This window comes from Mesitornis unicolor, unplaced genomic scaffold (assembly GCF_000695765.1).
Source record: "Mesitornis unicolor isolate BGI_N332 unplaced genomic scaffold, ASM69576v1 scaffold49133, whole genome shotgun sequence".
NCBI lineage: Eukaryota > Metazoa > Chordata > Aves > Mesitornithiformes > Mesitornithidae > Mesitornis > Mesitornis unicolor.
The window spans coordinates 1,755-26,871 of NW_010177721.1; the positions used below are offsets into that span (position 1 = coordinate 1,755).

Below are 25,117 nucleotides of genomic sequence, written 5' to 3' on the forward strand. Positions count from 1 at the left end.
AGTTGAAAGCACTAAGAGGTTTCTGTGGGCTCAAAAATGCATAAATTATGTGGCAACTGTCAAAAGACAGAAATCCTGTCTTTCATGTGCTGCATGCCAGAAAAGTAAGCTTGTTTCTATTTTAAGTACAGTACGATGAAAGAAATTTAAACATAGGATTGAGGAATGCCTCTTGGGTAATGAATGTCCTGCTGATACTCTGATCCAAATGACTTTCACACTCAACTCCGTGTTTTACAACAGCTTGTACGATAGTTAATCATAAATGTAGAAAGATGGGTGACAAACTAGGTGTTGACATGATTTTCTTTCTTCCACAGGTCACTGTTTAACTGGTCCATGTCTCTTCCCTGCAACATGGTTTTGAAGAAAGCCGTTGATAGTTTGCTTTGCTCAATGTGCCACATCCACCCAAATTATTTTTCATTACTCATGGGATGGATGGGTATCACTCCTCCGCCAATGCAGTGTCAGCACAGACTGTCCATGACTGATGACAGCAAAAAGCAGGACCTTAGTTCATCTTTAACGGATGACTCTAAAAACGCACAAGCCCCTCTTGCACTAACAGAGTCTCACCTGGCTACTCTTGCTGCCTCATCTCAGTCTCCTGAAGCTATCAAGCAATTATTGGACTCAGGTTTGCCTTCACTGCTTGTAAGAAGTCTCGCTAGTTTTTGCTTTAACCATACTTCCAGCTCTGACTGCACTGCACAATCAATGGATATCACCCAGGACAGGCTCAGGAGGCATCATGTTCCACAGCACTTTAATAAAATGCCTATCACGGCAGACCTGGTCGCTCCTGTTCTCAGGTTTTTGACAGAAGTTGGTAACAGCCACATGATGAAGGATTGGTTGGGTGGCTCTGAAGTCAATCCGTTGTGGACAGCACTTTTATTTTTGTTGTGCCATTCTGGTGCTACTTCTGGAGGACACAGTGTGACAGCACAACAGACCAGTGCCAGATCTAGCTTGCTTTCTTCAACTGTAACAACAGGGTTGACTACTCAGCAGCGGACAGCAATTGAAAATGCAACAGTTGCTTTCTTCTTACAGTGCATTTCTTGCCATCCCAATAACCAGAGACTTATGGCACAGGTGAGACACAATGAAAAAAATAGTGTTCATTTCTTTATTAATAACTTCAGCCAACCTTTGAAACTTATAACTTTGTTTTAGCTTCCTTCAGAATAACTTGTTCTTTAAGCCGTGATTGGAAAAATTTTGTATTGTTAGCTTGTTGGTCTGATTTGGAAAAGCAAAAATGTTTCAGCATGGCCATCCAGTTCTATGTGTAGATTTGTATTCCTCTTGGGTTAGAGGAATAAACTGCAGATCAAAATCCAAAATACTACACTTAATTGTCTAGAGATCTAAACTCTTTTGAAATGGAATTTGGAAATCAAGCTCCATACACATCTTTAATATTAAATTGTACATTTAATAGACAGAGATTTCCTGGTAAATTTGCTCACACAACTATATACCCCGCACAATCTGTGACCAGGAAAATAGAAGCTATTGTAGAATGTGGCTTTGCATATGGCATATTAGTGCAAGTTCAGCTATTTTCCTCACATCTGTTAACCTTGCAGACCTAGCTGAATGGAAGTATAATTTAAAAAAGGTTTTTTCAATCTTAGGAGTGACAATGCCCTGGGAGCAGGTAGACTTCAGTAAAAAAATCAGTACAGTTCTCTGTTAATGGCCAGTAGTTATACTGCATTATGCAGCAGGAAATTTTTATTTTAAGAATTTGAAAGGTATTTTTTTGCTGTAGTCATGGTCCTGAACTTCATAATTAAAAAAACCCCTTATTTGCTGCTGGTATTTTCTTGTGTGGTGCTCATTTCTGACCAGGTTTGAATGATAACTGAAAGGTAGATCTTGGGCACTGCTTGTTATGGCTGTGCAGAGCTATATTTTAGAGACCTAAACTTAGAAATATTTTATATCTGATGTCATTTTGCATTCCCAGGTTCTCTGTGAGTTGTTCCAGTCCTCTCCTCAGCGTGGGAACCTCCCAACCTCTGGAAATATTTCAGGATTTATTAGGAGGCTTTTTTTGCAGCTGATGCTAGAGGATGAGAAAGTGACTTTGTTTCTTCAATCCCCATGTCCAGTAAGAATTTTTGATAACCATGTAGTGAACATATAATAAATTTAGCCTTTAAAAAAGAAAAATCAGAGTATATTAAACTTTTAAATGTCACATGACAGTTTTTCCTGCTGTACAGATTGTGGAAATTTGGAAAGGATATGTTGGTGAATTGTAACTCAGTATTTTAAAAGAATTTGAGGCACTGTTGTAAGTCAAATCCATCTTGTTGAAAATATATTGCTTCTGAAAGAACTCACAACTGAAATTTATCTTATGTAAGACTATTTAATAGTATCTTTTGACATTAACAGTAAACATAGATACAAGTTTTAGTCCTTCCAGCAGTTCTTCGTAATCAGTTTAATTAAGGAATAATCATAGTTTTGATGCTTCAGAATTGGCAGACATCCTTCAGCATTAGCCAGAACACCATGAATAAATTCTTGAGTGACAAATACTTGAATTAATTGGTAAAGCAGATGTATACTTTTATAATTCCACATGCTTCACTGTAACACAGAATTCTAATTAATGACTGAAGTGCTATGCTCTCAGTTGAAAGCTGTGAATAAAGCAATATAGAAAAAAGAGAAGTTGTTAAAAGATCTGATACATCCATGGATGGAAAAATTATTTTCTGCTTTCGTTTCTGCTGTTCATCCTACATCTCAGAAGTAAAATACTACATGAGATATGTAACAGAGAAACTGGCTGAGATAATAAAAAATGGAAAATGAGAGACAAATACAGTTTTAGTTTAAAAATTTAAGTGTTTTGTTTTAACCTGGCTGTGATGAATTGTTAACATGGCCATTGGTAATGTGAAGGTAACATCAGGTTTCTAATAATTTGTTTTACATAGAACACATTTTTTAAAATATCTTGAAAATAAGTTGTCAGATAATTTAGTTTCTTCTATTAAAAACACCAGGAAACAATCTGTCTGCTATTACTGAAGAGACAGTGATTCTAACATCCAGAGAGAAACCTTAATAATAGCGTGGATGTGCAGTGTATACCTGTTCTTACGTCCTGAGTTCTTATCAAATCTATGTTGTATAAGCTAAAATATGATTGTCATCAAGCATTAAACTTGTGTGAGAATATTGCACAACAATAAATTGTTTTTGTATGTGAATATTAGTAAATAGTTCTCCTGATCATAGGAGGAAGGGGACCAGTGGCATTCTCATTGCAAAAAAAGTCTATAAAAAGTCACTGCAAGCAGTGAGTGATACAAAATGTGAACAGAGCTCAGGCTGAAATACGTTAAACATTTGGATGGTTTTAACTAGTAGTGTCTTAGTTATCCTTCATAATAGCAAAAATTATGTTAAATATAGAATAAACAACATCCATAAGTCAGAGCAACAGAGAAATTACATCTCTCTCTACTCCAAGTATATTGCAATTTTCCTAATTTAATTTCAGAATTTTTAATTTCATAAATAATTGCAAGTTTCAGACACTTGATTTTTCTCTCATATACAGCTGTATAAAATGATTGTGTGTTTTAAAAGAAATATGATATCATACTATTTCTGATCCTAAAAACATTCTAGTCTTTTGAAGCAAATTCTTTTGAGTTTGAAAATTAAACTACTTGTAATGCGATGCATTTTTACCGTATACCTCCAAAGATGAAGGATATGTCAGTTTTCTTTTTAGCACACAAAAGATGTGCCTTTATTTTGCTGTGGTGACTCTGCAAGAACTTCGTGTTTTAACTTATTTCTGAAAGTTAAAATCGTGTTAATGTTGACCCTTTCTTTTTTTTTCTCTTTTCAGCTGTACAAAGGTAGAATTAATGCTACCAGTCATGTCATTCAACATCCAATGTATGGAGCTGGGCACAAATTTCGTACTCTTCATTTGCCTGTCTCAACAACTCTGGCAGAGGTTCTTGATCGTGTGTCAGGCAAGTTTGCAATACTTCAAGTTTTATTTTTTTAAGATATAATTTAAACAAAACAAAATGAAAAAACCTGCATAAACCAAGTATGTCTAACATACGTATTTGCAGTGTTTGTCAGTAATTGCCGAATATAAAACAGTGGTTTAACTCCTAAGCTTTTGCATATGCCGTATATGTTCCATGTAAAATGTAATTTTACTGGTAAAATACTTTTTTTTTTCCTTCTGTAAATCTCAGGTGGGACAGGTGGGGGTGTTTGATTAATTGGCTTTTTTGGTTGGTTGGGGGGTTTTTGGTTGGTTTGTGGTTTGGGGTTTTTATGTTTTTGCTTTTTAGTATTAATGTCTTCTCAAGTTTCTCATGGGATATTTGCAAGTTTAGCTTGCTTTACTAAATGGAGATTGAAAACCATCATTTACTTCTAGAGATAAATTTCAAAATTGTATGCAATTAAAGGATAATGTTATGGCATTATTTTATTTGTTAGTTTTGTTCTTTTTTTTTTAAGTTCAGTACTTTCAGTTATGCTACTTGAATAATATACATGGAGAGATGAACCCCTCTGTAGGGGGACTCTGTTGAACAGGCCTCCACAGACCTTAATATGAATTTTGACACCTGAACGGTTGGTCTTAATCTTAAAATTAATCCCACTTTGAACTTCAATGTTTATTAATACTTTAGAAAATAGAGCTGTATGTTAAAGATTTGGGTTAGTGATCTTTTTAAAAACACAGTTAAAGTGTAGAATTCATACTAAAGGTTTTGTCTCCATGCCAGAGCTCTGTAGGTATTACTAGGCAAGATGCAAGTTAATCCTCCTCACGTGAGAAACGGAGCAAAATTTGTTAGGTCATGTTATATAAAAAACCAGTTTTAAGCATATGTAATTAAAAATAAAATAAACAGCACTTCCGCTTTACTTTTAAGATGTGGTTCTCAGGAATAGCAAAGAAAAGTCAAAGGTCATCACAGCAATTGTGACTTTGCCATTTTGCAGATGTGCACTGGAGTGCATGCACTTAGCTGCACACATACCTGACTAGGTATGTATGTTCTCATATGTAGATAGATTTTCTGGAACTCATGTAGATTAGCTTTAATTTTTGAAGCAGATCTTCATGGAGTTCAGAAGAACTATTGCTTTTTCATATATACTGATGATTTTTATATTGAAATTGTTAAATTCATTAGGGCAACAAGTATGTTGCCTAACAAGATGATAGAAGTACTACAAAGGTATTTGCCAGAACACTAGACAAAACAAGATGTGCTCTGAGATTTTAATTAAAAAATGGTGAAGCCTAGACAAGTGTTTGACACTTGTTTGTCAGAGAATAGTTTACTGTTTCTGATAGAATTCTGGATTCATTTACTGTCCAGAGTCATGTGTGGAATGTGACCACAGTCTTTTAGATCGTTGTGCAGTGACTGTAATGGATGGGGTAGTTGCTGCACAGGAGATGGGATCAGTTGTTGAGCAGTGACGTAAACTGTACGGAGCAGCTGCCGTGGTGGTGTATCACGGTCAACTTGATAGCCCGTGCTGATGGGGACTGGGAGGGAGTGTGGTGATGTGATGTATGGGAATGCCTATAATTGAAATTGGTGAAGTGCTGACTTTGTAGCACACCGGAACTTTTGGAGTTTGCTATGGAATTGTTATTCCTCAGCTTAACTCTCATTTTAACTTGAAAGAATTCATTCTGGAAAACTCAGATTCTTTTATTTTTCAATCCCTCATCTAATGTGATTTCTCTGGTTGTAATAAAAGCTTTGTGTTACTTGTGTATCGTTCTATGAAGTTCATGGTGAGGAAGTAGTAAAGAAGAATTAAGTATACGAGGAGAAACCTGTGGTTTTGGGGTGACAAGGAGAGAGAAGGGGTGGACTGGGGCTGAAAAGGAGGAAAAAACTGTCACCACTGCAACAGCAGGAAGTTGTGAATATCCTGTGTCAGATTGAGCCAATATATAACACTAGATACTGAGACTTAAATACAGCAGTTTATTTAAATAAGTCTGCAGGTGTCCTTTGAAAAAGTTGTGAATTTTTTTGTTGTTTTGTTTATGGGTTTTGGTGTTTTGATTGGTGGTTTCTTGGTTTTCTTTTTGTTTATTTTGCTTAATCTCATTTTTGTCTGGTTGCAGTGGTGGTTTAACATGAATACTCTTGACTCATGAGGTAATGATTTTAAGTTTTTACAGTTTTAAATTGTCAGAGGGCAGATTTTGGGGGAAATAGGAGACCAGAATTATCATGATACCTTAATTCATAGGTACTTACACAACTGTTACTGCCAGCAATGGAACTCCAAGCCACTAAAATAGTTGAGAATAGCCTTACTATAACAGCCTAGAAACTGTAACAAAATCAACTTGGTATCTTGAAATGCCTTTTTCTCCTCTTTTTTTTCCCTGTATAGATACACCCAGTATCACAGCTAAGCTAATTAATGAACAGAAGGAAGATAAAGAAAAAAAGAACTATGAAGAGAAAGAAAAAGTTAAAGCTGAAAATGGATTTCAGGACAATTACAGTGTTGTTGTTGCTTCTGGTGTGTTGTTGGTTGTTTTTTTTTTTCTTTTCTTCCACTTTCTGAAAAATGGATCTTTCAGACATTGGGGCAGTGGAGCAAAGAATCGTATCTACCAGCAATTCTTTTCATTACTAATGATGTTTAGAAAAATTGTAGTGCCCAAGTAATCTAACTGGCTTTTAGGCAGCAGAGATTGGTTCCTGGTAGAACTGCTGCCTCTAGTGGATTATATGCTTTGACAAATCTATACCTAAATGTGTGTGCCAGTGATCTGTTGTGGATGCTGTTGCTAGTGCATTTTACAGTATTTTCTAGAGCTATATCTGGAGCTTGGATTATATAGCAATATATTAGTATTGAGATGTGGGTATTACTATCTCTACCTTTTTGCCGTGGCTGGTGCATCAGAGTCTAATCACCTGTTACCATAATATGCTTTGGAATTAAATGGATCCATGTACTTTACATAACAACTGATGGTGCTGTGCTAAAAACTGTCAGATGGAGATGTAAGCATAAAGCTGTGTTTTTCCACTTGGAATCCACATATTCAGGATTTTCTTCCAAATCATCAGCCTTCTAAACACAAATGTGAAGATCCTTTTGAAATAGTTCACATAAACCCTTCTCCTCCAAAACTGCTGTGGAGGTTATAGATTGAACATAGTAATTTTGCAGTGGTACGAGAAGATCACAGCTCAGATGATGGCTGGGGAGATCATTAGTCTTTTTCAGTTTGAAGTTCAGCTGTGTGAGAAAGATGAGTGAACTCCAACTACCCTTTCCCATTTAGCTTTCTGCCTTCATTGAGCTACCTCAGTTTCATTTACACTTCATGAAGCATGAAGAAGAGATGCTGATTTCCTTTGACTTCTGGCACCAATATTTCTTAAGCTTTTTATTTCAGGTTTTTAGATGTAGAAATAACTCTAAACTCATGTGTTGAATAGAGCAGCAGTTTCATGGATCTTGATATGTATTTAAAGCAACACAACTGGTAGTTAATTACAGTATCTTTATCTGGAAAGATATTTGCACTAAGTGTCACTTAGGGTAAACATACTTTGGTAGTATCTAAAATATTGGATCCAAGTGAAGGCTTAAAACATGAATAAATAATCTGGAGAGAAAAATAGTAATATACCAAGCTTGAAGATAGAGCATAGCATGGTCAGCTGTGTCGCATCCCAGTTGCATCTCTGATCATACTGGCTGCTGTAGGCCATTACCTACTTAGAAAGAGGCAGACTTAAGTTTTTCCTTGGTTTTGCTTGTATTTTTTCTAGGTGAGTAAAACAGTATAAATGGAAACTTATTTCATCTGCTTTTGTTTTTACAACCCCTTTGTGAAATCTTTTCTTCTTCTATCTTTATCGTTTTATATATTCTGGGGTGTTTTTTAGTGTCCTCGGAGCCTCATGCAGCCAATGTTTAACTTGTTCTTTATTGGTACAATTAATAGAGAGTAGAGATGGTATTTGGAGCCTGATCTTCCTGAGTCAAGCTAGTTTAGTGTGCTGAGATAATTGGAGAGTGTGTTGCATATTATAGCTGCTCCTAATGATCAGCTGACACCAAGAGTATATTGTAGTATTTCAGGTATGGATGTTTTAGTTGTCTGGCTAGTCTTGGCTTTATGCTGTCTTGCTTTATGAAGCAGTAGTAGTTGTATCAGTCTCTGTATATGGACCTGCTGACATTTTTTTACTTGATCTGTCACCTTCATAGAAGGATACATGATAGTAGTATAATTTCACTGTACCTTAAGTCAATTTAAGCTGTCCCAAGACATGGCAGTCTTGCTCTATATAAGCTCAGTAAGCTTTTATATTCCTATTCTGCCCTCTAACTTTCATGCAGTGCTTACTTTGAAGGTTTTGATGTAGGCAACTTTAAAAGCATGTTTATAGACACTTTTCATCACGTATGCTGTTTTCAGTACTGCAGCTCAGGTCACATTGGTAGGCCAGACAAGTGGTTGTTATCCATTGTCACTTTAAAAATGTTTGCCTTTCTTGCTTGCAATTGAATAAAAGCCTAAAAAACTTTTACTGTAGGGCCCATTGCTAGACAGACTCTTTAACTAAGTTTAGGAGCAGAATCAGAATATTTTTTGCTTTTTTTAATGGATGATATAATTTAGTACAGTTACAGTTTCTTTTCTGTTTGGGGCTCAGAAGGATGCACAGCCTTATAACTGTAAAAATATTGGGATTATATCCAAATATATTTTATACTTGAATGCTATTCTGATATTTAATTTGCCAGTGCTGACAAGTTTTACTTTTTTGCTATCATTGAAGGTATTGAGTACATTGCATCTTGGTTAGCTGAAGTTATTAAATACCAGAATGATCCTGAATTTTTTATTTCTGTACTAGGTTTGAAATCGCAGTCAAAAAGAGCCGTTTCATCCACCCCTCCACGTCCACCATCAAGGCGAGGAAGAGTGATGGCAGATAAAGTAGGAACCTCTTCCTCTGGAGGAGAATCTTCCAGCAAGACCATTAGTGTTCCAGTCTTTCATCTATACCATAAACTCCTGCCAGGTAACATTAATAACTGTTTTTAAACTTCAAAATTACAATCCTTTTCAGTGGCTGATATGTCATCAGAAAGCAGATGTAATGCTAAGGGATATCTTTATCTTTCTATTTAGCATCTTATGGTGTACAGGCCTTCTGGGTTGGGTAACAACTTTCAATTGGAAGTGGGGCGTTATAACATCATAGTGACTTGACAGAAATGACAATTATGCTGATCTTCCTTGAAGTTTAGTTTCTTGTTCCTAAACAAAATCTCAAAAACATTTCCACTTACACTCAGAAATAAAAGAAAGATGGGTTTGTATTGTGACTCACATTTTCTTTGACCTACAAGACAGAACTAAACTGGTATTTGTGCCTTGTTATTTTATGTTCTGAGTGGACAGCCAGCTTGCATTGCTCTCTGGAAGGTTGATTTGTCAGTTCAGGAATATTCTTGTATTCCATAATACTTGCATTTTCAAAACCAGCATGTCTTAAGCACTTACCTGCTATATGTAAAACATGACTACTCACATTTGATCACCTGTCTGGACCAAGCTGGTGGCAATGTTGTAGTTGGGACAGAGAGAGAGAGAGAGAGAGAGAGAGAGGTGTGACTGGAATTCTTAACTTTAGATCAGGCATAATGAACAGGAATATGTGCAAAACTTTCATATTATGTGAAAGAGCTTCTCATCTGTTTTATATTAGAAAAGCAAGGAACCAGCTAATGCAATTAAATGTTAAACTTCTGATTAAAGTCATTTTCACCCAATAAAAAAATAAATTTAAAACTTGCTACACCGAATTATCGGTTTTGAGGCTATCCTCTGGCAGTTATTAGAGAGATCATATACTTGGATTAAAATATCTAAAACTGATACAGTTAATGCCACTGTTTTGGAAAGGAAGTCAAAACTCAGTGCCTGTTTCAGTGTCTAGCTGATAAAGGTTGGCCATCTGCTAATGACAATGTAGACCTTTCTGTATTTGTGATCTGGTGAATCACACATGTGTTGCAACAGCCAGTTCTTACAAAAAAAGAAGCCATGGAAAGCAGAATAAGTGTAGAGGGAAAAAAAAAGGCAGAAAATGTCTTCACTTGCACAATGGCAAGACATTTTCAGTTTTAATTTCTTGAAAAACTATCTTCCATTGACAAAACAGGTTGCTACTAAAGACCTTCCTGGAACTTGTGTTACTTGATTAAGCACAGCCAATATGAAATGGGCATGCTAAATGTATTATATGATCCAGCTCTGAAACAGTTCACTGTATATGTAAGTCTACTTGTTTTCAGGAAAAAGTTGTTCTGTCCTGAGAGTAACTTCTAACTTCAAGGAGGAACATATTCTTTGTAAACAACAGAGAGGCCAAAACCTTGCTATGAGTAATCAGTTTGGGTTGTATTGCATGTGCATTTCAAGTTTGTGTTGCCGCTGACTAAAGTATTCCTGGCAGTGCCATTCATATTTTTCTTGCTGAAAAATACTGACACAGGAGTAGTGAGCTATGCTTGGGACTAACAGCACTGAAAAAGAGCTGCAGGTTTCTTTTCGACTTTTTCCACTTAAGCCATTTTACCGTATGGTTACACACCTTTCTGCCACCACAATTCAAGTGTGAATGGGGTGGGGTTTAATAGTAGGGGACAGGCAATACCTGCTTAAAACGCACGTCCAATTACAGCCTTACCCATGTGTTAAAATATGCCAAGTGCTTGGCCTCTTGGCCCAGAGCTGCCGTAGCGAACGCTGGCATAGTTCTTTGATAGTTGGTTCCAAACTGCTGGGGCCCTTTTTCCCAAGAGAACAAATGTTAAAATTAAGGCCCTGGTTTGGAGCCAGATCATATTTAGTCTGCTTGGCATCTGTGGCACAAGTAATGAACAACACCTGGACATTTATGTTAAAATAGCCCGATTGTAATTTTCCCCTCTGACTCAATGGTGTTGTTTAGGCCAACCGTTACCAGCTGAAATGACACTTGCCCAGCTTCTGACTCTGCTGTATGACCGTAAACTCCCTCAAGGATACCGATCAATCGATTTGACAGTTAAACTTGGTTCCAAAGTCATCTCAGATTCAAGCTTATCAAAAACAGACTCATTTAAACGTCTTCACACAGAAAAAGGTGAGTGTTTTTTGCCTTTTTTTGTATATTCTTTATTTTAAAATGCCTTTTTGGACAAAAATAGTTTTGATTTTCTTAGTAAGAAGCAGCAGTTTTTTGTGTTTTCTTGGATGACGTATCTGAGCCATTCTCTACAAGACAAGTGCTAAACTTGATGATAAAGAACAAATTCATTGCCTGTCTTTAGATTATATCTATAAAATGCACCAATACGGTTGTTGTGGTTTCACTTTTCTTTCCTCTTTGTAGTGTTGTATATGATACGATTATATGATTGTATAGATACAGTGTATTTTATTTCTTGACATGTACATAACTTCTCTGTAGTTTTGCCATTTATTTAAGTTCTAAGGGTACAATATTTTTCTATTGAAATGAAACTCAAAATTAATTAGAGGGAAGCTCAGTTCAGTCATAGAGTTGCATGTGAAAACACAAAGGTCCTCTTTGAACTTTTACTAAGTTACTAGGCTTTTTTTTAAAAAACTTGAGACTAATACTTTTGAAAATGTGAATTTGTCATTACAAATCCATTGGTGCTATATAGAGGTCTTGATCTTTTTTATGGGGAAAAATATAATTACACTTCACAGCTTTGGAAGAGAGGCATTTTGATGCCTCATAGAGAGGAGATGTGAGAATGATACGTGTGGTGAGTTGATAGGACTTTATGGACGGTGAGTTAAATTATCAGAAAGGAGAAACGAAAAATAAATTCTTGCTGTTTCCTCAAGAACGCTGAACAAGACCAAGTAGTGACGTTCTTTCCTTTCTTCAGCTATAAACTCTTTCTCAGAGTAACAAACCTACTCTTACCCCCTAGTTGAAAGACAGTGTTAAAAATGTCATACTTCCAAATTTAACAAAATTCTGAAGGCATAGAATTTTACCTTTTATTAGAATTTGATCTAATAATTAACATGTAACCCTCTATAAATTATCCCAAGTTATAACATGGCAGTGCCATCACTGGCAAAATGTATCATTAATACTTTTCTTTTGATGCTCTTGTACTCATGCATTTCAGGTTCTTTACTCAAGTTTTGCTTAAGAAGCAACTGCTACTTTTTAAGTACACTTCTAAATGAGGACGAAGAAATAAACACAATATTGATGATGATGTAATAATTTAATTTACTCCTGTGTTTTTGTAGAACATGCAGATTTACTGGGACCTTGCCCCGAAGATGAAGCCATCAGTCCTGGGGATGAGTGCATGGATGCAGTGCTAGATGAGTCACTTCTTGAAACCTGTCCCATTCAGTCTCCACTGCAAGTTTTTGCAGGAATGGGTGGATTGGCCCTTATTGCAGAGAGGCTCCCTATGCTTTATCCTGATGTAATTCAACAAGTGAGTGAAAAAATCAGTGTAGAAAAACAAGAGTGTTGTGACTGTTGTTTAAGGACAGTATTTTCCTCATATTTCTCTATGGTTCAGTTTGACATCTTAGTGATGTGGGGAAGCTGCTTTAAAATAGGTGAGTGTGTATCTCCACAGCCCAGTCCAGCTGTAGATGCTGCTCTCCTCGACGTGCTATAGGTATTTTAAATAGCTACGTCCTTGTGAAATGCATGAATTCAGTGTTGCTGCTTGCCTTGCTTCTGTTAATTTGTAAAATATCTTGAAGGGTGCAGTAACATAAAGTGGCTGATGTACTAGAAAGTCATACTTGCTTATCGTTTAATTGCTCATGTAAACGTACCCTTAGTGGTTTTTTATGATTAAGTGAAATTCAGTTCTTGAAGCAGACTTCATAATTTTATTTAGATTTGTTATTATAAATAATAAATAGCTGAATAATCTCAATTATGTCTATAATAATAAATAATATCTATAAAACAAATTAAATATATATGTTATTTGTATACTTACATATATGTTATTTATTTATATACTTGAAATTTTGTATATAAGTTCTCTGGAGCCACTGGTAGGCTTTTCAAAAGTATCAGTAGTGGCATTAGTGTGGAACTACTCCTTTGGGTGCCTTTCTAGGTAGACAATATTAAAAAGGGAAAAAATAACCTGTGAATTATTCAGATTTTTTTTGGCTATATTTTTGAAAATTTGGCAACTGCTGCTAATAGGGAAGCTTGTGAGTATTTATTCCTTTTGAAATTAAGTTAATTGTGAATTAAGGGCTCTGTTTAGTACTATGGCAGGAATAGAACCCTGTTGTGAGACCAGGTAATTAGTATGGATTTTTTGTATATAGTTCTGTGAAGATGTTTTAGATGTTTAGTATCAAGCCTGTTCAAAAATTAAAAGTTAAGGAAATGTTTTCACATAAGCAATTATGGAGGTAATGTGTACTCAGTATTGAAGATATATTCATGGAATTCTGCAACAGATGAAAGGCAACTTAGGACCATGAGAAATTTAATCTTTTTTTTTTTTCTCCTTTTTCTGTAGTCCTGGAAAGCTTTTTATTTTCAGTTTTTAAGCTTGAGATATAAGTTTGGATTCTAACACTGAGTAAGAATTCTGTGATCCATAAAAACAAATTAAGTACAATAATACCAAATAGAAGATTCAGAGTGAAGACTGATGAATTCTCCAGACTCTTCATTCCTTAATTTTACTGTTATATTTCTCTAAGTCATTGACACTTCTTATTCTGTAAGCTCTGTATTTAAAGATTCTCATAATTATTCTCTTAATGAGTAGGTGATTGGAATAAATGCAGCTAAACATGGCTTTGACTTGTAATTAGGAATTTGGTATTCTGAATAAATTCTGCAAGGCCTTTTCGAATTCATCTTTTCCATTTTAGATCAGTCTAGTGATAAAAACTAAAATTTTAAATATGATTGCATCACTTCATCTGAATAGCATAAAAGCTTGAAGCTGCTGTGATGTTTAATTATGAGAGGGACCTAGGTGTCACACCTTCATTTTATGACTGCTTCCTGGGGGATTGTGCAACTGTAATGCTGGGCTGTGAAGTCCTCTGTGCTGTGTCAGTTCATAGAACAGAACTACAGACTTGTGCCAGAGCACAACCATAATAAAATAAAACCTCTCAAATCAATTGGAAGCCCCTAAGGAGCACGAGTGGCTATACAAGACTGACAGCATACCCAAATTTCTTATTTTGTAAAGGTCTTACGATTTAATTCTTCTTCTTTTTCCAGGATGTGATTAAAAATTAACCACTTGAGTTCACACTGTTTAATGTTAAAAATAAAAGGGCCATTTCTTATTTAACAGTGATATATAAACTAATCTTTGTATTGTTTATTTCGATGTAATTTGACTCCTATGCCTCTAGATTTTAAGCAACACATTTTAACTGAGGATTTGAGGTTGGTAAAATACAGTTGCTTGCTTGTGTAGGTGGGACTTTCTAGAACTGTACTGAAAATGCAACAACTGTGTCCTCTTTAGCCATTCAACCTGGTCCCCATATCTGTGAACTGTAGTGTATTTCATGTGACTTTTTAATAGTGTCCTATATTAAGACTGTATGTCCTTTAGATCCTAACTGTAATAAAAAATTTACCTCAGTGATTAAATGAATGACTACCAGATGTTTTTGTTGTTTTTGTTGCTTAAGGTGAGCACTCCAGTGGTTACATCGACCACGCAGGAAAAGCTGAAGGACAGTGATCAGTTTGAATGGGTCACCATTGAACAGTCAGGGGAGTTGGTGTATGAAGCACCAGAAACAATTGCTGCAGAACCTCCACCGATCAAGTCAACGGTTCAGACTATGTCTCCCATACCTGCACATTCTTTGGCTGCCTTTGGTTTATTTCTTCGTCTCCCGGGCTATGCTGAGGTGCTGCTAAAAGAACGGAAACATGCTCAGTGTCTGTTGAGATTGGTGTTGGGAGTTACAGATGATGGTGAAGGAAGTATGTGCTGCAATTATTATGTTTTTTTGTAGACCACAACTAGATGATTTTACTTAAATTTATTTACGCTGTAATGCTTTTACATTAGCCAGTACAATTGGTTTGTGCAGAACTGTGTTGCTAGCATCTTAGTAGTCTGTTTTCTCTAAATATTAAGTTCTTTCTGGCAGAGTTTTGTCACTAGATATCAGAATAATTGTAAAATAACTGTTGATAAAACTTACAGTGACACTGTCAAGATGACAGTGTGCTCGAGCAGAATGATCTCAGTTGCTGGGTATGCTCATCTAATTGAGCAAATGTATAATTCTGCAACCAAATGCAGAATAATATGGATAAAAGCATAACTACAGCAGATATAGAATGAACTGTTGAATAACACTGTTTTAGAAAAGGAGAGAAAGATCTAGAAGTGTAGCTGAGCAGGAACTAATGGCGTGAGTTCAGAGGAAGAACTGGGCTATTCTTCAATGAATGAACAGATGAGCTGAAAGACAATTTGTGGTCAGTGTCTTTGCAACTAACCTGGAATTACGCGTATAGCTCTAGTGTTTCTATTTCTAAATGTTTTGAAAAACTAGAAGAGTGTATGTGAAAGATGGTTTAGTATTTTCAAGGCCTTTCCTTTCATTATGACTTTGAAAAGAATGCTGGTTTTTCTATGCATTAGTCAACAGAAATTACTCTGTTCAGCAGCCTATAGAGTGTGGGACAAGATGTAGCTCATAAGACAAACTGGGAAACCAGAGAGTCTTTTTATCTTTTTATTTATCTTGTATTTAGTTACAGGACAGTAGACAGGAATAAACTGGGTAACAAAAATTCAGTCTGGCTGCTCTACTCCCACCTAATTTGAATAATAATTAATTGAAGGAGTATATGCAGATTTTTGTGTCCTTGAGTGGTTCCAGTCCCTTGCTCTTGCAAACAATTTTTATATCCTCTTATTTCTTTTAATAATGACACTAACTCAGACCCTTAAAATTTGAGTTGCTATTTTTTTGTGTGTGTGTGCATCCGCCATTGTTATTGGAATACAGTTTGAGAACATTATTTTCCTGATAGGGGCTGCTTTAATTTTCAGCCTAAATTTATTAATAACCAGTTTGTGCCCATTTATCATTGTGCCAGTATTGTTCCTCATCATAAATAGCTGCTCTTTCTCTGATGCATTTGTTGACAGGAAATGTATTCCCTCTTAGCCTTTGTTTTTCCTGGACTAAACAGTCAATTTCTGTATTCCCTAAGCCAAATGTCTGAATTAACTCCTTACGAAATGTGGGATCAATTATACAGAGTACTCCACATTAGTTCTCTGTATAAAGCATTAATGTTTTCCCTTTCTGCTGGAAATGCATCTTTTCAGACACCTTGAGTCTATTTACTTTCTCGCATAATATGAAGAGTTGCACTTACAAACCTATGGCTTATAGATTAAACATGGATTCAGTTGTCTGCAAAGATAAATGATGGGCAAATGGTTAGTTTTCTTTTTTAAATTTTTTTTGTCTCCTTGTCATTTGACTGCACTTGCTGTTCTGGAAGGCCTTTCAAATGGGCTTTTTTCCAGAGGTGTTCAGTTTTACTTATGCAGATCCTAGTCAGAGGACTTTTTGCTTCCTTGTTATTCTTTTTACAGAGAGTATCAGATAGATGTGAATTAAAATGTGTGTGTAGATGCATATACATACGAATATCAACATGCATATTTGTAATGTATTTCAGTTTAGATCTCTGGATTATTTTAAATGTAATAAACTCTGAGAATGAGGGAGAAAGTAATATAAATGTATTTATTTAAAATAAATGAACTTCTGAACAGAGTTGGCTATTTTGAAGTATTTTCAGTATTTGCAGTTGTCACATATCTCTGTTTACATATGCACAGGAGAAGGAATGTGAAGTGCATCATTAAATACAGAAAAAATTGAGACAGTTTCCCAAATCTGAGTACGTTGCATTAATAGATGATTCTATTATTTGAAACATGGCTTTTGAAGAAAGTAAATTTTGCTCATCATGCAAAAGGGTAAAAAAAATTAAAATACCTCTACTACAAAATTCAGACATGCAGCTCATCTGACTGACATAATTAGTATTTCACCATGTAGTCAACTTGAATAGCATCACAGCTTGGATTGTGTCAGTGACTTAATTGCCACTTTGGCACATGAATGTGGGAAAAAAAATCCTACATCATGATAAACTGCATCTCCTTGTCAGCTGAGCAGCTGTTAACGGACCATGGGAATTCTTTAACTTGGTGTAGTTGAAATGGTTTAAAAAAAAAAATAATGTAGTCCGAACCAGCTTCATTTTGTTCCTTCAGAAGTATGACCTGAAGTGCAGTCAAATGGAGAAGTATACTCAATGTTATTCACAAACAAAGTTTTCTCCCTGAAAGTGCTGAATCAGATTTTATAACTTTGGTTCTTAACCAAATACATAAAGAAAATAAAGAAACATCTTTCTTCTACACTCTTCTCCTCCTTAATTTTTTTTGTGAAGAGAAATGTAATATTAGCTAGCTTACTATATACGAATGCTTATGTCCTTATTATATTTCTGTATATGTTTTTTATAAACCATTGCAGAGATAAATAGGCTGTATTGAACTATTGAAAGAAAATGTGGTTTTCATATTTTTCTTCTTAAATTTAGGTCATATCCTGCAGTCTCCTTCAGCAAACGTGCTTCCAACTCTGCCCTTCCATGTGTTGCGAAGTTTGTTCAGCACTACACCGTTGACTACTGATGACGGAGTACTGCTTAGGCGGATGGCACTGGAGATTGGTGCTATACATCTTATCCTAGCTTGTCTGTCTGCTCTAAGCCACCATGCACCAAGAGTACCCAACTCGAGTCCCAATCAGGCAGAGGTAAGTTTAGCAGCAGAAGTAGTAAGAGTTTTAACTATAAAAAAGAAAATAATCTCTATGCTTTCATTATAGTCTAATTTCTACAGAGTTGGCATTTGAATGGAGAGCAAAACAATTAGATAGTACTTGATTAAGTAGTTGTCCTTGCATGTTGCAAATAAACATAGTAGTAATGAAAACTATCCAACAAAGAAGGCTTCTCATGAGACCTTAAGGTGTAATCAGTTTCTTTCACAGGACCTTCTTTAGTGCATGAGAAGCATAATGCTCAATGGATGGTGGTTCTTTAATCCTCATTAGATAGCATGACCTCATTACCTTATTTAGCATTCATCATCTAAACTCTACTGGCTGCAAATTATTTCCTCTTAACCGCTTCACAAACATAAATGAGTTGTGAAAATTAATGAATTAATGCAGTGATGTTTTTTTTTAATCCCCTTGAGGAAATAAATCCAAAGAAAAAAATTTCCACAGCTTTCAAGATCCCAAGTGAATTTCCAAAATTAAACTTTTTCAATGTGACTATCATATTATGCTACCTCTATTCAGAACATATATCCCCTGATTTTTTTTTTAGAATTATGAGTTGCCATTTCTGCGTAACATACCATTTGTCTATAAAAATGCTTAAAAAAAAAATTATTTGCTCTCTTTAGTATCTTCATGGCACAGGCTTGCATGAAAAAGTTCCTGATGGCTAAATATGCCTAAGTAGCTTCAAAATATAGGCCTATCCATATTTCAGCAGTTCTGATACTGATGAGGAGTTGAGCAAGGAAGAGATGAAGCTGTGCCTGAGAATAATTCACTGTAATGGCTCGTCAGATTTAAGGGGAAGCTGAGATACTCTGCTTCTAATGGGATATTAGGCTTCTAACTCATTAACACCTTAGCATTATTTTGCTTTTGGAGGGAAAGGGCAGCCATTAATTCTTATCTCTGCTTCAGTTCTACCATGACCCCTTAAACAGCTTGCTTTCTCATAATTCATATCTAGCAGGTGATAGATGGTAACTTGAAACTAGAGATCCATCAGGCCTGCACTGAGACTTGTATTTCTGGGGCCAGGCTTTCCCTTAAGTGTTTTAAGTCAGTGCTCTTGACAGTCCTCTGGAGTGTTAAAGGCACAACGTGTTCCCGCGTGATGTAATGAGTAATGTCTACATGAGAATAACCGCACAGCTATTTCATCACCGAGGTGCATTACATTCCCCATGTAAAAGTTAAATGATGATTCTAGACTGATGTCAGTATAGTACTTAATAGGCGATTCTTTTTTTTTCTTTACCATTGCAGTCTGTTCATACATAATTTCTTTTCCTTCAAGTATAATCCTGAATAAAGTCACTAAAGAAAATCTGAACAGCAAATGAAACTTTTCAGAGCTGTAAATCAAATATTACAAATTAAAGTTGGGCACCTATTCACGTGACCTGGTTTCCAGTAAGGCTAATTGTCACTGAATAAATCTAATGAAAGTAGCAAGTGTTGCTGTTGCTTTGGAAAACAAGGTCACTTGTTTAAGGTGCTGAATATATAGTTAGGAAAGCATTAGATAAAAATTGCTTATCGGAGTTTTTTCTGCATCTTTTTTGCCAAAGATCTGGTACACTTTCCAATTTAGCATAAGTACATAAATAGTTTCATAAGGGCTAAGCAATATAATAGTGGAGTTATGGTAGTAAAATGCAATGATGCACACCATTGGAAAAAGGCATGCGTGCACCTTTGCTATGTCTCAGAACATTTTAAGGACAAGGCATTTCTTCCCTACTATCTGAAGAGAAAATAGCGTGTGTTTCAGTGACGCAGAGATCATGTGTAGAGCTATACATGTAACTTATGCTTCTTGCCATTTTGGAGCGTTTATTCAAAATCACACGCGCTTGAGCATCTTAACATTTCATTTGTGTGCTTTTGACAGCACTTCTACTTACATTCACTTCGTCTAATTGTGCTATTAAACTTGACTAAGTTTTAAACAGTAATAATTACAGAGCTGTAATATTTAGCATGGTATTGATTAAGTAGCATTTTAATACCTTTATTCCTGTAATCAGTGAGAGTATCTTAAAAGAGTACAAAAATGAAATTACAGAAGAATCACTTGCAACAATTTAGGACTGACCTGTGCTGTAGTTCCATGTATGTGGCAGAGTCTTTCCTATATAAAGGTTTGAATTCCTCTGAATCCCAGTTATATATTTATTAAGTTAATAAATTTGGATTATCTTCTTTTGCAGAACTAAAGCTTTCTAAAGAATTGGTTCATAAGATGAAAAAAGTGGAATTTTTGTGTGTGTGTGTTTTTTATTTTTGGGTGGTTGTTTGTTTGTTTGTTTTTAACTTAGCCACAAGTGTCAAGTACACACAACAGTGCAGCAACAGAAGAACAGCAGCTGTACTGGGCTAAGGGTACAGGCTTTGGAACAGGCTCCACAGCTTCAGGATGGGATGTTGAACAAGCTTTGACTAAGCAAAGGCTAGAAGAAGAGCATGTCACCTGCCTTCTACAGGTGAGTAATGGAATTTTGATCAATGATAAGCACTTGAAACATTAGAATCTGGAAAATAAAAATCAAGTTTGTTTTTTCAGTCATATAGCGCAGTAATTATGGTGTTTTTTCAGGAAAAAATAGTTAGTTTACACCATCTGTCTACATTAAAAATTGTGTAGATAGTATTTTGAGTGAGGCCGCTTTCAAATGTCACTAGACTGCTGCATAAAAAAGACCTGAATGAGGAAGCCTGGGTGACAATTCTGAATAGACAATGAACCAGGCAGCATTCCAGTGTATTGCCCTGGAGCTGTCATATGTCTTCGTGGGCATAACTGCATTCAGTTAAAAGTAAAGACTGCCCATTAAAGGATGAGATGTGGGGATAGACATTCAGTTTTGTGTGCCAGATAATCTTACCTATTTATTTCTCACTTGTTTTTGCTCTGCTTTAAGAAAACACCCATACTTGTTACTGGTGTCCATTAATGTGTAATGCCAGTATAGCAAAATCTTACTCAGACATACTATAAAATCATAAGTATGTGAGTTAAATAACAATATGAAATCACCAGTAAACATCCAGGTCTTAGTAAAATTCTGATGCCTTCCAAATGTCTCATACTAAGGAGAAGAAAATCCTGTGTAATTAGGCCTTTCAGTCCAGTGGTGAAATGTGACCAACTCGTTATCTTAGGTCGGTGCAGGGAAAATGAAGTTCTGTCTAGTCATCAAAGATTTAATTCATGCAACTGTCAGCTCAAATGTATTAGCTAAATTCACTGCTGGGGTGCAGCACAAAGGAGATGAAATTCTGAAAATGCCCATGCCCTGACTAATGAAGATACCATTTTGGTGTAATCAGTTATTTCAGTTGCTATAGCTTATAAGCCATGTCCCTTGCAAAAACAAAAACAAGCAAAATGCAAAATAATTTTCCTAAGCAAGAAAATCACTTGAATTATTCTTTGTAAAGCTTATAGGCAGAATACTGACTAGAAGTTATGAGGTAAGGAAGCATTTACTTTGGGCTGTCAGCAATTGGAGGAAGAAGTAGAAAACCCTTCAGCATTTTGCTGAAGACATCAGTCAGTTGTACAGCAGATTTGCCTGGTCCCTCTTCTAGGAAGTTTGTTTAGAAAAATCCTGCTGCATAGAGTACTGGTAAAATAAGAAGCTGCATCAATACCATAGGTAATGGGGTTAGTGTGAAGCGGGAGAATGAATCACAGAATATTAGGAGTTGGAAGGGACCTCGAAAGCTCATCCAGTCCAACCCCCCTGCCAGAGCAGGATCACCTAGACTAGGTCACACAGGAACACGTCCAGGCGGGTTTTGAATGTCTCCAGAGAAGGAGACTCCACAACCTCTCTGGGCAGCCTGGTCCAGTGCTTTCTAACCCTTGCAGTGAAAAAGTTTTTCCTCATGTTCAGATTGAACCTCCTATGCTCCAGCTTGCTCCCATTGCCCCTTGTCCTATCACTTGAAATCAGAGGGACGAGCCTGGCTCCTTTCTCCTGACACTCGCCCTTTACAAATTTATAAACATTGAGGTCACCCCTCAGTCTCCTCTTCTCCAAGCTGAAGAGACCCAGCTCCCTCAGCTGCTCCTCATAAGGGAGATGCTCCACTCCCTCTGTCATCTTTGTGGCTCTGTGCTGGACTCTTTCAAGCAATTCCCTGTCCTTCTTGAACTGAGGGGCCCAGAACTGAACACAATATTCCAAATGTGGCCTTACCAGGACAGAGTAGAGGGGGAGGAGAACCTCTCTCGACCTACTCACCACACCCCTTCTGATACACCCCAGGATGCCATTGGCCTTCTTGGCTGCAAGAGCACACTGCTGGCTCATGGTCATCCTGCTGTCCACCAACACCCCCAGGTCCTTTTCTGCATGGCAGCTTTCCAGCCACTCGTCCCCAAGCGTGTAGCGCTGCATGGGGTTATTGCGAATGAAGGAAAGAATGAAGGAAAGGAGAAGAGGCTAAAAAGGTGAATAGAGCCCTTGAGACTTGAAATAATACAGCCTTTCAGGCCTTGAAGTTACTTAACTTCAGAGTACAATGGCACAAATCAGACCCATGAAAGTGCATTAGTTTGACATCTACAATACGCAGTAAGGGCCTGTGAATTCAGCCAGACCTTCCTTGGGCTGAGCTGTGTGGTTGTGAGGCAATTCTCCCACCATCACTGAAGGGACGGTTGCTCGTTGTTTACTGAAGCATGTATGTGTGCACAAGCCGCTGTTGCAAGTAACTGTCATGTTCACCGTAAGTAGTTGTTTTATCTGCAAATCCGAAGTCCCATCCAAAAGGAGGTTACAAGTGTTTTAAAAACATTTGCAGTTAAAAAAAAAAAAAATCTTTTGTTGCTAGTGGGTGTTTTAAGGGAAGTGGAACTGATCAGCTCAGTGGTGTGAGCTGGCAAACTCCTTGAAGTAACTGTAGCAGGTTTGTCAAAATTTGTATTGATTAGTTAATGTCATTCAGAATTACAATAGTTATTTAATTTTATCATTAGCCAAAGTTGGATACATGAACTGCTAAATAGCTAGTGAAGTACTATGGCATCTTCATTAGGGGAGGTAAGTCAAAGTTCAGTTTTCATTAAACATTTTTGTGTATTTCAGGTTCTTGCCAGTTACATAAATCCTGCAGGGAGTACATCAAATGGAGACACCCAAACTAGCCACGAGAGCAGAGGACAAAACAGCAGTGCTCTTCCCTCCGTCCTCCTAGAGATGCTCAGCCAATCTTGCCTCATCCCAGCAATGTCATCATACCTCCGCAACGACTCAGGTAATGTGCTGTTGTCTCCTTCTAAATCAAAGTTGCCTTACTTCTGTCAAAGAAGTTCTTATGTAAACAGTAGATAGTTCTGGCTAGTTTCAGGACCTTTGGCATCTTAGAATTGTACTAATGGAACATGCACTTGAGTCTTAGGGAACAAAATTATAGCATTTCTCAAAATATTCATTTGTTGTAAGAATTTAAACTTTGTTGTTCTAATGTTGCCTTCACATTTGAAAATTAATTCTTAAACTGTTGAAAAGAACAGGAAAATAGTATTTTCATCTGAAAAGTATATATTTTGGTTATTCTGTAGAGGAAACATGGAGAGAGAATACTTTATACAAGACCATGAATTTTGAGCAGGTACTTGCGTGAAGTTGGTAAATGTTGCATGTAGTAGGACACTTCTCTTTTACTTTGATATTTTACTTTTTTTGCTTTAATTAGGGAATACAAAATTAAGCCTCTTATCAAAACTGCCACGTGTTTCAAATATTTGGGAACAATGAAATTGTTGGTGTTTTTTAAAAAGGAAAACAAATGAGTCATCGCATTTCTACTTATAATTTTAAAACAACTAGATTTTGATAGTTTCATCCAGTATGTTGTACCTTGCTGTGGAAACCACTTCAGTTGTAGAAGGTAGTGTCAAGCAGTAGGAGTTAAGAAAATGCCTGTGTGGAACTAACAGCAAAACCAGCAGACTGGATTTGTGATTTATATTCAGTCTCACTAGATGACAGGTTTTAGTATGAAGATACTGATAAGCATTTTTTCTTCAGATAACTATTAGACTGAAGTTTTTAAGCACTGCCTTAGCTTTTGGTTGAATTTTTGTTTAGTTCTTTTGTAAAGATGGTTTTAATCCCTGAGCAGAAGTTGTTCCAAATCTGAATAATTTGGTTTTGAAGTTTGTTTTGCTTCCCTGTTTTCGGAGTAATTTATAAAGGTCTTGTCACATTACTGCAGTTCCTTTGGATGCCAGTTGTAGGGTGTGGCAGTGTGAATTTCTTTACTTTCTTGCACTTCTATGAAACAGTGTCATAGCTTCTTGCTGACTTACATGGTATATTTTCTTTCCGAGGTGAAAGTATGTCTTAAGTATTTACAAGGCTCCATAAGACTAAAACAAGACTGTAGCTCTTTCAATCTGCAGTAACTAGGGTATTACATAATCTTGTATAATGGAATGGAAGTAGTTCAAAAAGTCTGCTGGGGCCTTATAGTAAAAATAAAAATATGAAGATGCTTTACTTGCCAGTCCACAGTTTGATACCTCTCTCAACTTTTGCAGTAAACTTGTTGGTTCTATTTAGTACATATTACAAAGAGGAAAATTAACTCTGTAGCTTATACACTGGGCTCGTTATTGCAAACGAAATTCTAATGTTAAACAATAAAGTAAATTATAAAGTAAAACAACAAAGTAATTTTTCAAAGAGATATTCATAAATTCTTCTTTGTTGAGGTAAGAAGGAAAAGTCATTGAAAGACCTGGCAAAAATGCTATGTTATCTAAAGGATGAAGCTGTTGGTTCTGAGTTATAGATGAATCACAGCTGCTGAAATTACTTTTTGCTGTTTTCAGTAGAAAAATGGATTTGTCTGTATAAGTCACCTTTAACTGAGGAATAACAGATACTGATAGAATTGATACGTGGTTGGTGGCAAGAAGTTCAGACTAGTTTGTTTTTCAGGGACCATTTGGTTTCACAAAGTACATAGAAAAGGCAAAGTTTGAGGTCTTAGTGACCTGCTACACGGCTTAGATATACACAAGTCTGTGGGGCCAGATGGGATCCTTCCAAGGTTCTTGAGGGAGCTGGCAGAAGTGCTCGCCAAGCCACTTTCCATCATTTACCAACA

General features: G+C 36.3%; 1 protein-coding gene across 1 annotated transcript in view; it reads left to right on the plus strand.

Moving 5' to 3' along the window:
- Positions 1-316: 316 nt before the first annotated feature.
- Positions 317-25,117, plus strand: part of LOC104538830 (baculoviral IAP repeat-containing protein 6-like) — a gene marked incomplete at its 3' end in the record, with an annotated part of 51,400 nt that continues 26,599 nt past the window's right edge. Inside the window, exons 1-11 of the mRNA XM_010182176.1 lie at positions 317-1,101; positions 1,982-2,125; positions 3,893-4,022; positions 6,445-6,576; positions 8,940-9,107; positions 11,046-11,219; positions 12,374-12,570; positions 14,777-15,077; positions 17,739-17,956; positions 20,311-20,475; positions 23,089-23,257. Coding sequence (XP_010180478.1) covers positions 340-1,101; positions 1,982-2,125; positions 3,893-4,022; positions 6,445-6,576; positions 8,940-9,107; positions 11,046-11,219; positions 12,374-12,570; positions 14,777-15,077; positions 17,739-17,956; positions 20,311-20,475; positions 23,089-23,257 — 2,560 coding nt within the window. The remainder of the gene's footprint in view (positions 1,102-1,981; positions 2,126-3,892; positions 4,023-6,444; positions 6,577-8,939; positions 9,108-11,045; positions 11,220-12,373; positions 12,571-14,776; positions 15,078-17,738; positions 17,957-20,310; positions 20,476-23,088; positions 23,258-25,117) is intronic.